Raw genomic sequence first — 14498 nt, forward strand, 5'->3', positions numbered from 1 at the left:
GATCGACTCTGCGATCTACTCTGCGATCTACTCTGCGATCTCTTCTGTGATTTGATCTGAGCGCGCAGCGACTGCCTGAAGAGCGGGGACGTGGGGTCGAGATAGGGTGTGTGCAGCTGCGACATGGGGGAGGAGCGTGAGAGCGTGGAAACGGGGAGATGAAGGGGCGTGGAGGGGCAGGGGTGGTGGGTGGTGCCATTGCTGGGGGATCGGAGGGGGGATAGGCAAGGGAGAGGGACGCTGGAATGCGACGGAATGTGGATTTCGTACTACTACACTTTCTGCTCATCTCGCTTGCGAGCGAGCCATCATAACTTTAACGTCAACTCGAAGAATAGTCTGGTATGAGATTTTGGACCGGGCGTCCGGTCAAATGCAGCAACTAGATGTAGATAGGTAGGGCAAATGCGGGGTCATCCAGGTCCTTCCAACTGCGGGCCAAGGTATATCCAACTGTGTTCGGTGCGCGCCACCACGTTGTGGTAGACATCTGCTCATAGAATGTATTAAAGGGCGTATAAAAAGCAGCCGAGGCGGGACGGGGTATGTGACGAATAGGGAAGAATGTGGGGCTAGGAAACCAGCGGGGGAGACTTGGTCGGCTCTGCCTCGGAGATATTCACCGACGAGGCGTGGTGCGAGCCTGTCTCGGCGTAGGCGAGCAGGGCTTGGGCGTCGTCGAGGCCAGAGATGGCGAGTCCTTGCTTCTCGTCTTCCTCGTGGATGGTGCTCTCTTGTAGACTCTCTTTGCCAAGGTCGCTCCGCTTGCTGGCGGTCTCAGCATCCTCGTCCATCAGGTTCGGCGGACGCTGGCGCATGGCGCGTGCTTTCTCGAGCGAGATAGTCTTCTGCTGATATGTCGTGGTGAAGGGGAGGCCGTCATCACGGTCGATCGTGGCTTTCATGAGTGCGGCCATCCACAGTCGGCCCACCGCCAGACTGTCCACCGCGAAGTAGTGCACAATCGGCTTCGTGAATTGCACGCCCTTTTGCAGTCCAGCTCGTGGTGGGACCAGCTTGAATATGAACATGCCGTCCAGGTTCTCTTCCACACTGTTTGCAGCATTGGCGCTGTCTACAGACGCCGCAGTCTGGAGGGACGCGTTGTGAGGTGACGACGGGGACGAGGCGGCGCGAGTGATGGATGCGTGCAGACCGGTCATCCTCTCGTTGTTTGCAGGCAAGACGCGGTGCGACGAGATGTCGATGAGTCCCTTTTCTTCCGTGTCGTTCTCGCTGTAGTAGTACGCCAGTCGTCGGCCTCGTAGCACGAAGAGACGAGTCTTCCACGTGGTCATCAGACTCGACGACTTCTTCTTCATCCAGCCGCTGTAGTCGCAATCCTTCATAGCTTCCTGTGGTGTGATTTGGTGGCGACCCTTCAGATAAGCACTCGTGCCGTGCTTGCTGGCCTTCTTCTTGACTTCCTTGGTGGCCGCGGAACCGCTGGTGAGCCGCCTATCGCCCTTGTCAAGCTCGAAGCTCTTCGACACGGACGTACCCGACGGAGTGCTGGATCCAGTCCGTGTGGGTGACTGCATGGGCGAATCTTTATTTGTCGAGTGGGCAACATCGACTGAGCTGGCGTTGGCTCTTTCCCCACCAGTAATAGCGTCGGAGATGGCCCTCAGGCCTGCAGCACGCTTGCTGAAGAACGAGTTCCCCGACGGCGTTGTTGCTGTTGGTGCCGGTGATGTGCGGCCAGTCGACGATGTCTCGCTTCCTGGAAGGGCTGGCGAGTTCGCGACGGCATCAATGCTGGGCGTATCGTAGCTGAGCTTGGTGACGGTTGGAGGCGATTCATTTGTGGGTTTCAACGGCCGTACAAAGTCGAAAGCGCTCGAGCGATCGCTCTTGGAGGTGCTTCCAAAGAACTGTCTGGTCGTAGAAGAAGCAGTGCCCGATTTCGCAGCAGTATCAGCGCTGCCGATTCTGCTGTGCCGTCGGCTGAAAGAGGTGCTCATGCTGGGATTGCGAATAGGAGTGTCACTATCTCGTTTTCGAAGCAAATTTCGGCTTTTACGATTGTCGACCTCCCCACCGGAGAAGTAGCCCTTGTCCACTTCGTTTGTTACGTTCAGACCGGGCTCTTTCGTGTCGAAAGCTGTCCCACTGGAGCTCAGGGCGTGCATGTGGTTTGAAGAAGCAGGACGGTGCAGATCGTGTGGCTGTTTCTGTGGTGAGCCCATGGTCCAGTTGCGGTCGAACGACGGCGCCTTTCTGTGTGCTTGTGCAACAGGCGCGGTTGAAGCAGGCTTGACATAGCCAGGTGTGGGGGGGTTAACGTTGTAGTCGATGGAAGAATGACGTCTGTTGTGGTTGAGGCTGCGTACAGAGGCAGCCGAGGGTCGACTGGCGAGGGGCGGGGAAGCTGGGATGGTCTGAATGAGTGGTGATGTCGGCTCGATTGTCGAGCTTGTGGAGCGTCCTGCAGAAGACATGGCGCGGGGGATGTTCTGGCGGCCGGGGCTGCCCCGTGATCCCATGCTCTCCCTCAGCGTGGGGATGCGCGGCAGCATGCCGGCGCCCAGCGACGAAGCGCGGTTTCTTGTGATGGTCTCCTCTACCGGCGCAAAGTCTTCCAGGCTGTCGTGGGGCGTCAGGGCTTTGGCGGCCTCTTTTGCATTCCTGACCTCCTGCTGCAGCGCGTTGATCTTCATCCACGTGCGCAGACGAGGCCCCATGGGCCCCAGGTCGAACTCTTTCATGAAGATGAAGTTGCGGTCCACGCCGAGCAGAGCCTCGCCGTCGACGTCCTGGTCTCTGAACACGTCGCAGTGCTTCTTCTCGACGCCCACGTCCTCGAGATATTCGGCGACGCGCGCGGGCGACCACGTCTTGACCTCCTCCTCGGTGTGGTAGTTCTCCTCCTCGTCCTCGGTCTCTTGGCCGTTGACGTACGACAGTCGGTGGTGGCTACTATACTCGCTACCGGAGTCGTTATTCATACTGGCCTTGAGGTCGCGCTGGACGGCGGCGGCGCTGTGGCGGGGCGTGCTCATGTCGGTGATGTGCTCGTCGATGACGCTTAGTGTCTCGTGCATGACAGGGCTCCCAATGGCGGGCTCCTCCTGCGGGTCGTCGCCGTTCAGCGTCATGCTGATGCTCCGCGGGCCCGTGTTCAGCGAGGTGCGGCGGGCAATCTCGGCGCTGGTGGTCGAGTTGGCGACGTTCAGGGGCTCTGTCAGGCCTTGGACCAGGGCGGGCGACTTGGGGGCAGCCGCAGACTGGGTGGGCGGCTGCGACACGGCGGTGCCGGGGGCGACGGGCAGCTGGGTGGGCGTCTGCTGCGACACGGCCGAGGGCGTGCGGGCGTGGGCGGCGACGTTCGTCGTGGTTATGGCGGGCGCTGGCACGGGGCGGGTGTAGACTGGGATGGGTCAGACAAGCTTCCAGCAGCGGCGACAACAAACCTTCAGGGAACAGCCCGTTCTCGCCGTTGTCCGTGTTCCTCCCCAGGAACCAGCCGTCGCCAAAGTCATCGTCGCGCTCAATCAGCTCGACGCGGTCGCCGCGCTTCAGGCTGAGCTCGTCGGGGCTGCGGGCGGTAAACTCGTCTGCGGGCGTCAGTGTTGTTGCGCGGCTGGGCAGCACGGGCGCCGAGGGCGAGGGAGGGGAACTCACGCACGACCACCAGCAGGTCGCCGGGGCGGCAGTGCTCCGTGTGCGAGCGCAGGCCGGCCATGGACATGGCCATGGTGAAGGAGCGGCGGGAGGGCCGGCGGCGGACAGCGGGAGGGCGGGCAGCGTGGAGGAGGGCGTCAGACACCAGCCAGCCTCAGCGGCTGTGCATCATGGACTATGTAGTGTATAGTGCGGGCGGTTCGCGCTATCGCCGTCGCCAAAAGGGTCGAGGGCCTGACTCGGATGCGCCGCTTTGAGGATGCTCCCGACGCGCCGTTGTTCGAGGCGAGCGGAGGGCAGCCTGGCCAGAGTGTTCAAAGTGTATGGAGGTGGTGCGGCAAGCGTCAGCTATTCTGGGCGAGGGCGAGGCGGGCAGCCACTCAGGCCTCACCACTGTGTGGCACGTCGGACGGTCGCGGCCAGCACAGCAGCACGGCAGCGCAGCAGCACGGGACGCTGGACGCTGGCACGAGACGGCGCGCTGAAGCCCGCCGTGCCCGCCTCGCAGCGCTGCAGCCGGCGTTGCTCTCGTCGCGCCCTGCAGCAGCGCTCCAGTCGCCGCCCAGCGTGTCTGCTGTCCCACCGCGGCGGTTGCTTCGCTAGCGCTGTCGCCGCGAGTCGTCGCGAATCGCCATGTCGTCGCGAACGCCTGCAGCTCAGCTCAGGACGACCCACCCGTGCCTGCCCCAACAACCCACGGCGCCTCTGCACCTTCCGCCGCCACGGCCAGCGTTTGCACCGCAGCGCAGAGCAGGCACGCCGCACGCAGCACACAGCACGCAGAGAGCAGGCACGCTCCGCCTCCCACAGCAGGCACGCCGTCGTGCCGTGAGCGCCGCCGGGGCTGATATGCTCTCCCCGCATTTGTCGCGATCCGGGACCGGCGTGTCGCTTGCCTGCCCACGCCGCAACAAACACAACTCCACCACGGCGCTTCTCGTCTGAACACCCCCGCTGCCAGATATGGTCGCCGGTGCACGCGCCGGCGCAGCGGCCAACGCCCACCTGGCCGACGCGACCGCCACCGCGAGCACCCTCAACTACGCCCTGGGCACGCGCCACATGAAGTCGTGGATGCACGGCGCCGCCCATGGTGCTCCTGCTGCCTCCCCGCCCGTCGCATCAAACCCTACGCCCGCCGCGTCAAACCCTGCGCCCGCCTATGCCCCGAATCCTCACAGGAAAAGAGGACGGCCGAGGAAGTACCCGCTGCCAGACGCCCATCACCACCAGCACGCGACAGACGCCCGCCCTCCGAGTGCGCTTTCGCACGAGAGACTGCCTGCCTCGAACTCGACCTCCCCCCAGCTGCCCAACGTCGTCACAAACCGTGCGCGCCCTGCCAGTCCTAGCCACGCCCACATCGTCGAGTTTCCCTCGCCTACACCAAGCGCGGACGATGTGTACAGCGCAGACGCACACGAGCCCGAGACCAGCCATACAGCCACCTTCCGTAGATCGAGCTTCGCCCCGCTGCAGTCCCCAAGCGCCTTCGGCCAGCCAGCCTCGCTTGGACAACACGCGTCTGTGTGGAAGCGACCGGCCGGAGACGACCCTGCGGCTGGGGAAAAACGAGCTCGCATAGATACTGCACCTCGGAGACAACCAAGTGTCGCAACGCGTACACCTAGTACCGCTTCAAGCTCTGATCCAACCCCGCAATGGATCCGGGACACAACAGCGGTTTTACAGGGCCAAGACTTTAGTCACAACCCGTCACGTGACCAAACCTCGAGCGCGCAGACAGCCTCCCCACAGCTCGTGCAGATGACCCAGAATCCCCTTCACCCACCTAACATGCGGAGGCAGAGCCAATCATGGCATAATCGACCTGACCAAGCTTACCCAGCTCAAGGCCCGCCTCCAGGTCAGACGCACGCGAGTCCACTGGTCCCGACGCAACCGTTCGGGGTGTTGCCGAATGCGCAACAGCTTGCGCACCAGCCTGCGCACCCTCACCGTGCTGTCGTCTCTCCACGCCAGGCTCCAGAAGACGTGACATGTTACTCTGTCGAGCTCTGTAATCGGATGATCGAGGTGTTCAAGATTGGCATCTCAGCTCACTCCGATGGGGACCAACTACGCTTACATACTATAGAGGATGCAGTGAAGATGCAGGATTGGGCTTATTTGACTCTACATCAGTACTACTGTTTAATGACCTGTTCGGTGCCATCTTTGCCTGTAGATCTGCAGCGCCACCCAAATTTCAACGCAACATACTCGCTGATGCATAATTTACTCCAAGACACCTGGCCGCTGACAAAGCCCTTCCTGCGCTTCTTCTGCACCTTCCCCTTCTCCTTGGACTCGCTTGCGTCGACATGGCCTGCGACGTATCAGCAATCCGTGCGCATTATGGCGACGTTCCTGGACCACTCACCAAGGATTCTGCAGTTGAAGGATGCAAGCGAACGACGACGAGTTCCGCCTATGCCACGGGAGATTGCCGATTGTTCAGTCACATCGCCAATGATTGAACGGCTCCTCGTGCAGTCCATCATTCGTGCGCTCGGGACCTTCTACCCGCAGGGTCCTGCACAAATTGTTTTCTTAGAGCAGACTTTGCGAGCCTTCTATCTGGCGCAAACCGACTTCCGGCAGCGAAGGTCTCACGGTCAGCTGGGAGGACGTCAGCAGGCAGACGAAGAATGGCAGGCCTGGGTCTCCAACTTTGCTCAGATTACACGATCCATCGAGCTCTCCATACGGCAAAGCCTCCAGTCAAACAACCCACTATCGCCTGAGATGCACCAACAACCACAACCACAGGCTAACAATCGACCCTCGGAAACGACGGTCCGACATCGCCCACAGCCGCCGCCCCCAGCAACGTATGGTCGAGCGGCATCGCAGGTGCAGCCTTCATCCCGCCGCCAGAGACATACGGCGCTCTTACCACGGCGGGGTGTTCTCTTACAGCAGCAGCGCGTGCCGAATCCGGCCCGTTATGGCCTGCACCAGGCTCATCTGAGAAGTCCAGTCTTGCAGGCTTCGGATCATTCCACTCCTTTGCATTATTTCTGGCAGGGGTTCTTCAAGAAGCCGACGAAAGTAGTGAATGCGAATAATGCTATTGAGACAATATCCTTCACCCTCTCTCAAGAGGATATGCGCTTGATTGCTCCGGTAATACCCGCCGCTCCAGGCGCCCCAGACAGCAGAGCTATTGACGAACACCACAAAACAGCGCGACTGCGCTGCGTCAAATGGCGCTCTGACGAAGAGCCAACGGAAAGCGCCTGGGCCGTGGCTGAGACAAGCTGGATACCCCACGCGTACTTCATCTTCAACGAAACCCCCCTCCAACTCCGTAAGAAAATCCACCACGGCAAAGACTTGCCCGTCGACCTCACAGGCCTCCTCCGCGAAGGCCCCAACACCCTCGAAATATCCGTCATGAGCCCCGCCCACGACAAAGCCCACCACAACTACCTCCTCGCGGTCGAGCTGCTCGGCGCCCGCAGCAGCACCTCGATCAAAGCGGACTGCCTCGCCAACACCATCCCCGCGCCCTCCGTCCTCGCCGCCATCAAACGCAAACTCGCCCCCCGCCCCGCCTCCGACTCCGACGCCGACGACCTCGTCATCGTCGCCACCTCCCTCACCATCGCCCTCCGCGACCCCTTCACCGCCTCCCACATCCCCCTCACCCCCGTCCGCGCCGCCTCCTGCGCCCACAACGAAGCCTTCGACCTCGACACGTTCCTCGCGACGCGCGCCCGCGCCGGCGACGTCTCGCGCGCAGACGCCTGGCGCTGTCCCATCTGCCGCGGCGACGCGCGCCCGTGCGTGCTCGCGGTCGATGGGCTATTGGCGCATGTCAGGGGCGTGCTGGAGAAGAGGGGCGAGTTGGGTGTCAGGGCTATTGAAATCGATGCGAGTGGGGGGTGGCGCGTGAAGAAGGAGGTGCGCGAGGGCGTGCGGGACGAGAGCGAGGACGAGGACGACGGGGTGCAGAGTGTGGCGCGGAGTGCGGCGCGGAGAGCGTCGGCATCGGCGTCGGCGGCGGCGACAGCACCGGCGGTCGAGGTCATCGATCTGGATAGCGATTGAGCGTCTTACCTTTTTTTTTCTGTCCTCTTCTTCCCGCGCCTTGTTTTGTTGCGTGGCGTGTACGGTGGCGGCGGCATCTGCATCCCCTCTCCCATCCCCCGGTCTTATAGTGTTTTCCTTCTTTCCCCCTTTTCTGCCTCTAAATGTCTGGGAAAAACAGGCGTCCGGCGTCTCTGGCGCGGCTCTCTTGTTCGACATTCTGCGTTCGGCGTTCGGCGTTGGGCGTTCACGACCACAGTCGGTTCGCTGCTGGTGCGATATACGATACGATACGATACTCGGTGCGATATACCCTACATATGCATGTCTTACTCCTTCCCCTCCTTTCCTGCTTACTTCTTGCCTGCTTTCCCAGGTGGGCAGTGGGGAAGGGGGGTTTATTATAAAGTTCTTAGTGAGGGGTGCGTGTGCATATCTCTCTCTTGTCTCTTCTCTCTTAGCTCCTCGGTTTCTCTGCACGATTGCTCCTGTGTAGATGTGGATATGCATGTAGATGCGGACACACGAATTGGTTATCCTCAAGTCGCGAAGGATCGGGTTGGGTTGTGTCAGGACGAGTTGGCCGGGATGCACTGGTGGACCGGTGGACAGGCGGCCTGGGTGAATATATCCATGTACAGTACTCTTACCCTATCTAGATAGACCACGAATCACGACGACGACGACGATGAATCACGCCAACGACGATGACGATGAATACGTCCAATCCAACGGCTGTGGCCTGTGTGCTTTGCAGTGCGTTTCAGTGGATTATGGTGCAGTGCTATGTACTCAAAAATAGCGTCCCAGAGCAGACCTGCATCACAATCGTCTGATGAGTATTTGGCGGACGTCGGAGCGCCGAGGACACCTGCTACTGCTTTAGGGGTCACTCGATGCGTGAGCAGGTGAAAAGTGCGGAGTACGCGTTCTTCTGGGGAAGATGGGTCTAGGTTGCGAACGGCGTCCTTGGAGGCGCGGCTGAGGCCGAGGAATAAATGGCAGATAGCTGTTCGGGGTCCCATCTTGTGGCTATTAGATTGTAGTGGCGGGTCTTCTTCGTTAAAACGAACGGGAATGGGTGTGATGAATTATGCGAGCGTCTAGAAGTCTATGAGATGACAGTGTACTGCCTAGGTTCTGTTGATTATACTAGAAAAGTTTTGCTTGAGGTTTGTTAACTCTCGAGTAGTCGGTAGGCGCCTAGAGCAAGCGCTGTCTACTATCAGCCCTTTTCCCGGCCTTTCTCCATAGGGCAGCCAACCCCCTGACTCTAACAAGTACCCTGAGATCGGATCACGGCGTTGCGTGATCCTGTACTTCATCTCACATGGCGGGTTTTCTTGTTATTCCTTGTAGAAGCAGTATCCAGTATTCGATGGTCCACCTGTATTGATAGACTTCTTGGCAGTAGAGTCTCTCAGTACTGATCAAACTTTGTTCGAGGAACGACAAGTCCGTCACTATATAGAAAGACTAATGTGCGAGCCTCTTCACGGCCGAGAGATATCCCAGAGCATCAAACCCGTGTGGTACAGCTCTTGCTATACACAGCCTGCCCCAACAAGTAGACTTAAATACTGCTGGAACAATGTTATATTTGAGGCACAGTCCAGCCGGCTCCGCCACACAGCGATATGTTGCCGCCTACCGCATCCAATCGATAAGCATGTTGGGCGCCTAAACCAGCCCCATGTACTTCAAGTAAAGTCCTCGCCCACCCCACTGCGACGAACACCACTGGCCTTATCTATTTGGTATTATAACTCATATCTCTCCAGACCCGCCAAGTCAAGAAGTCTTGCAACTTTTGAATGCAATAGCTAAGCCATTAGCTTCAAAAGATCGCACAGATACAGGTCATCCTAAATCAACTGATCGGACGCTTAGTCAATCAGTAGCCCTCACTCGTTCGGCTTCAGCCTGACTATGCGAACGGTTTTTGAGCCTTACTGCGTCTAAGAGCGGACATAGACACGGACCGGCAAAATTATGTCGCACACGACGAGATCAGCCCAGTCGCAACATTCAGAGAGCACAGGCTATTCTGTACTTTCTGTCGCCAGCGACGCACAGCCCAAGGAACGGCGATCTGCCTCGCCAAATTACAACGCTCTGCGAGGGTGGCCTGAACAACCACAGCAGCCTCCGAAACGTACTTTAGGTATTCTTGGTGAGCTGGCTTTGTTAAGTCTGCCTGTGGCTTTTCTCGGTTGGTCTGATTGTTTCGTGTTGGCCTGACTACAGTGCTAATTCGTCAAAGCCCTAGCAGCGACCGCTTAAAGCTTCAACAAGCAACCTGTCTCCGAGCATGGAGCTACCCTGCAGCGCATCATGCTTCTAGGCCCTACCGTATTCCCACTCGCATTTGCTGCGCTCGGAGGGCGTAGCTTGAAAAATATAGCGCTTTGGAGAGCAGAACGAGGCTCCACGCTGGGAGTGAGTGGAGAATCTGTTTCCGGCAATGTCTGTTTGCTGAACTGTGACAGAATCTTGAGAGCCTTCATGGAAGCCAGAGCGTCGTCAGCGCCATTAGTCTTACCATTTCTCTTCGATCGTTCAGCCTTTTGTCGTTAGCTTTGCTTCTTCTATGGTCACTCTCACCACTTGGCGGCCAGAGCTCATTGCGTCTTCTCTACGAAGCAAATCAAACCATCACAACATCTCAACCAGTGTACTATCCTGATCTCAATGCTGACAGCTCTTTGTTCAAGCTCTGGCAGGAACAATACCTCAATCAAGTAAGCGTCATAATCTCGTCTTCCATATCGACCATGGACACACTTCCAAATAGTCCTGTTGATATCTGGAATCACCCAAAGATTCCTCGACTCCAGGAATTAGAGCGGAAAGTCCCGACCAGTGAGGCAGACGATCTATGGGTTGACGTTCATGATGAAGACCATGCGTACACCTCTTTGACAGGCTTAAGCGTAGTAGGCCTGCAGACAGATACTAGCGCAAACTTCTCCATCCCCTATGAGTACATTCACACGGACTGCAAACCTCACTTGCGTGCTAGTGGAGACAAAGTCAAAGGATATTTCGATAGTGAGTTTTCAGACAACATGCTACCTCCGGGCTGGCCTTTTGAACCCTACAACAGAAGTGAAGTCAACGGACAGGCTTGGTTGACCAATGTGACTTACTCAAGTCCTGGTCGAGGTGTATTTTACGAAAGCAGCTTCTTCCTCGTCAGTCCTATTAATATGAGTTGGGGCCCCGCAACGTATCTGTTCTATGGCACCAAGGATACGAGTATCGACGGAGGGTTATCCCTCTACAATTGTACACTCCAGAACATGGAACTCGAGGCCAATGTTCTGTGCAATTCTGGTTCATGTCAAGCTATGCGATTGCGACGAGCTGTCCATCCGCTCCCAGAGGATGCCACCACTGGAAGTCGTCTCTGGAGCGTCACACAAGATGTGTACAAACTACAGAGTTTTTTGGAGTACCTTCGACTATGGGTGGCATGATCACCGGGTCCTCATCACATCCCATCGACAACTACATTTATGGTAATATGAGCACATCTGGTTACCGCTCTTCCTACTTCACACCAGAAGAATATTTGGAACGCAATTGGACCGCTATACCCGACTCGCAAGTTTCACAACGTCTGACCGAGATCCTGAATACCTACTGGGAAGCAAGTCGCTGGACAGATACAGCAACACGAACAGACCCTTTCGGATTCTTCTCAATCAACCAAACCTCAGGCGAGCCTTTCTCGGCACTCCAATTGAGCCCGACTACGGCAACTGTCACTCGCCAGACACCTATCTATAAAGCAAGCCTGCCTTGGATCTCTATCCTTGTGCTGTGTTCTGGAACGCTCTTCGCCCTGGGCCTATTTAATGTTTTCGTTGTCCTACAAACATCTGTACCCGACATCTTTGGCTTTGTGTCATCTCTTACGAGAGATAATCCGTACGTCGATGTCCCCACAGGCGGTTCAATGCTCTCCGGACCTGATCGTACCCGATTGATCAAAGGACTTGAAGTGAGACTGGGTGACGTGCAGGAGGGGAGAGTGTAGGTCTTATCGCATTGAAAAGTATGGACAAGGAGGCTACGGGCATAACGACTAACTTAGATAGAGGAAGATTGTACCACTGAGCCAATCATGTGGTGATCATGAAGGTTGATACAATCTAGGGAACGTTGGTAACACATATTGACCATATCTTTTATCATGATAGTCTGTATGTATACTTCTCAACAGCCACTGTAGCTATCTCAAGACTATGTACAATACCCTGTAACTGTAAGCGTGAAACGAAGTATAAACATAACAGAACCTCGGACGTGGCTTCCGGGAGCTTAGACGTTACCAATAAATAACAATGCAAATAGATCTACAAATGTATCTTCTGAATTGTCTGGAGCTTGACCATTTTTAGAACTTGGAATCATCTCTGGTCAAAAAGGGTGTCAATGTTAACGCAGAAGCTGAAGGATACGGATGTGTTATCTACGCAGCCTCGATTGAGGGCCATGACGAGATCGTCAAATTAGTTCTAGACCACGGCGCTGATGTCAACGCAAATTGCGATGGATCTTACGGCACTGCTATCCTGGTGGCTTCGTCTCGTGACCACAAAAACGTGGTCAAGACCCTCGTGGATCATGGTGCTGATCTCAGCACCGAATTTGGAGGAATCGGTAACGCGCTTCAGGCAGCATCGTTTGAGGGCTATGAAGAGATCGTCGGATTACTTCTTGATAACGGCGCAGACATCAACGCAAAGACTGAAGAGTTCTGCAGTGCTCTTGTTGCTGCCGTAACTGGCGGCAATAGAGAAATCATCACTACATTGCTGAAACGTGGAGCAGACGTCAATATACGCGGCGGAGACCCTCACACTGCACTTATTGCAGCTGCGTGCGAAGGTGATACAGAAATCACTGAGCAGCTTCTTACCCACGGTGCAGAGATTGACGATCAGGACAGTCACTACCTTGGAACTGCGCTCTGTGCCGCATTGTATTATGACAAAGAAGATATAGTGGCACTCTTGCTTGCCAAGGGTGCGAACATTCACACAGAAGGTGGAAAGTTCAGCAACGCACTTGGAGTCGCTGCCTACAAGGGTAACCAACCAATGGTTGATCAGCTGTTACGTCTGGATGCAGATATAAATGCACCAGGGAATGTCTTCTCCGGTGCCCTTCAAGCAGCGATCGCTGGAGGTCACAAAGAAATTGTAGACAGGCTCCTTGCGCAAGGTGCAGACATCCATCGACAGGGTGGAGTGTATGGCAGCGTGCTAGGAACTGCGGCAGCTGAGGGGAAACTCTGGGTCATCGAGCTACTAATCGATAAAGGGGCTGATTTGTCTGCGACAAATGACTCTGGAGAAACATTGCTCCACCTGGGATCAGCAAGTGGTCATATTGTAGTGTTGAGACTGCTGATTCAGCACGGTGCACACCTGGACAGTCAAGACTACAACGGCATAACGCCACTGATAGCGGCGCTGAGGAAAAAACATGCTCAAGCAGCTGAATTTCTTCTTGAAAAGGGCGCGAATTTCTCGATGGTTTCCGAAAGTGGCGTCACTGCGCTTACGTTGGCATCAGAGCAAGGAATTGTGGATATAGTCCGACATATTCTCGACAAGATGACAGGATTGGGCACTGTCAACGACTGTGGACTCATCACAGCGGCGTGCAATGGTCATCTTGAGGTGGTGAAACTCCTCCTGGACAATGGTGCAGACCCCGTCATCGCCGGCAACGACGGTTGGTCGGCGACCGCCTTTGCCTCAGATCATGGTCATCTTGAGGTACTTAAGCTATTTCTTGGTAGAGGTGGTGATATGTTCGCCATCAATGGTGGTTGGACTCCTCTGCTTCTCACCGCCAGGTAGGGCCACACTAAGACTGTCAAGCTACTGCTAGACCACGGCGCAGACTTGACCCATAGCACGCTCAAGGGATCTACGCCACTTCAAGTCGCAGCGTTGAACGGCCATTTATCAGTGGTCAAGCTGTTGATAGCAAGAGGGGCAAGTTTGTCCGCAAACCCAAGCAAGATATCACCTCTTTGCGCCGCAACTGTCAATAGTCATGTAGAAGTTGTCAAACTGCTGCTGAAACTAGGCGTAGATCCATCATTTAATGACCATCAGCACGGCACACCGCTTCATTATGCGGTGGCGTCTGGCTATACAAGAATCTCCCACATACTGCTGGCCAACAGCGCCAATATGTCAGCTCTTAACTCTGGAGGATGGACAGCGCTTACTATGGCTTTGAACCACGGTAAAGCAGTGATTGCAAGCTTAAGGCTGTTGCTTCAAAATGGAGCATATGAAGCTGTAAATGGTAAAGATAACAAATACGGTTCTCTTGCAAACCTCTTCGCTTTCAAAGGTCATATAGACCTGCTGAAAGTAGCTATTCAGCGTAACGCTGATGACCTCTCCTTACTAGACTCACACCAAAGATCTCTCATACAGATCGCTGCAAGAGGTGGTCATTTAGACACTTTCCAACACCTTGCGAACTATGGCATGGATTACACTTCGGTAGATGCCAAAGGGGAGAACATCCTTTGTTTTGCAGCGTCTGGAGGATCTCCTGAGATTCTGAACTTCCTGTTGCGACAGTTCCCTAATCTTATTCATGGAGCTAGCAGATGGAGTCTACTGCATTGGGCTTGTAGAGCTGGAAATGTCGAGGCTGTGAACCTACTTGTTGCGAACGGACTCCAGCCTCAATGTGTCTCGATCGCCGATATGAAAGGCGATTGGACACCTCTTGCTGTCGCAATCTTCCACGGGAAAGAATGCATGATCGCACAGTTGACAGAAAACTCTCGAACTGTGTTG

The 14498-nt window shown here is 56.1% G+C and overlaps 4 protein-coding genes across 4 annotated transcripts; 3 read left to right on the plus strand and 1 right to left on the minus strand.

Annotated features, from left to right (window-relative positions):
* Window positions 1-368: 368 nt before the first annotated feature.
* On the minus strand, window positions 369-3790 carry C7974DRAFT_112787 (polarized growth protein Boi2). The gene is made up of 3 exons (XM_046135023.1): window positions 3625-3790; window positions 3414-3557; window positions 369-3370 (listed from the first exon to the last, which is right to left on the minus strand). The coding sequence occupies exons 1-3, from the start codon at window positions 3695-3697 to the stop codon at window positions 573-575; spliced, it is 3015 nt and encodes a 1004-aa protein (XP_046001914.1). The 5' UTR covers window positions 3698-3790; the 3' UTR covers window positions 369-572.
* Window positions 3791-4587: 797 nt separating this feature from the next.
* Window positions 4588-7680, plus strand: C7974DRAFT_302300 (uncharacterized protein; the record flags this gene model as incomplete). The annotated part of the gene is made up of 2 exons (XM_046137897.1): window positions 4588-5385; window positions 5497-7680. The coding sequence occupies 2 exons, from the start codon at window positions 4588-4590 to the stop codon at window positions 7678-7680; spliced, it is 2982 nt and encodes a 993-aa protein (XP_046001915.1).
* Window positions 7681-9877: 2197 nt separating this feature from the next.
* Window positions 9878-10335, plus strand: C7974DRAFT_112820 (uncharacterized protein). The gene has a single exon (XM_046135025.1). The coding sequence runs from the start codon at window positions 9994-9996 to the stop codon at window positions 10234-10236; it is 243 nt and encodes an 80-aa protein (XP_046001916.1). The 5' UTR covers window positions 9878-9993; the 3' UTR covers window positions 10237-10335.
* Window positions 10336-12080: 1745 nt separating this feature from the next.
* Window positions 12081-13535, plus strand: C7974DRAFT_303706 (ankyrin repeat-containing domain protein; the record flags this gene model as incomplete). Its single annotated transcript, XM_046137955.1, has 1 exon — window positions 12081-13535. A coding segment is annotated over one exon (1455 nt), but the record flags the coding sequence as incomplete, so codon positions are not given.
* Between the last annotated feature and the right edge of the window lie 963 nt (window positions 13536-14498).

The sequence above is a fragment of the Boeremia exigua genome, assembly GCF_020726555.1.
Source record: "Boeremia exigua strain MPI-SDFR-AT-0100 chromosome Unknown C7974scaffold_2, whole genome shotgun sequence".
Classification (NCBI taxonomy): Eukaryota; Fungi; Ascomycota; class Dothideomycetes; order Pleosporales; family Didymellaceae; genus Boeremia; species Boeremia exigua.

What these genes read in the sequence shown, in the direction of transcription:
- C7974DRAFT_112787 (XM_046135023.1), bottom strand. Translation starts at nt 3,697, where the DNA reads ATGGCCATGTCCATGGCCGGCCTGCGCTCGCACACGGAGCACTGCCGC. An exon ending in CGACCTGCTGGTGGTCGTGC is followed by an intron (nt 3,558 to 3,624) that starts GTGAGTTCCCCT and finishes TGACGCCCGCAG; the next exon opens with ACGAGTTTACCGCCCGCAGC. An exon ending in GAACGGGCTGTTCCCTGAAG is followed by an intron (nt 3,371 to 3,413) that starts GTTTGTTGTCGC and finishes GACCCATCCCAG; the next exon opens with TCTACACCCGCCCCGTGCCA.
- C7974DRAFT_112820 (XM_046135025.1), top strand. Translation starts at nt 9,994, where the DNA reads ATGCTTCTAGGCCCTACCGTATTCCCACTCGCATTTGCTGCGCTCGGA.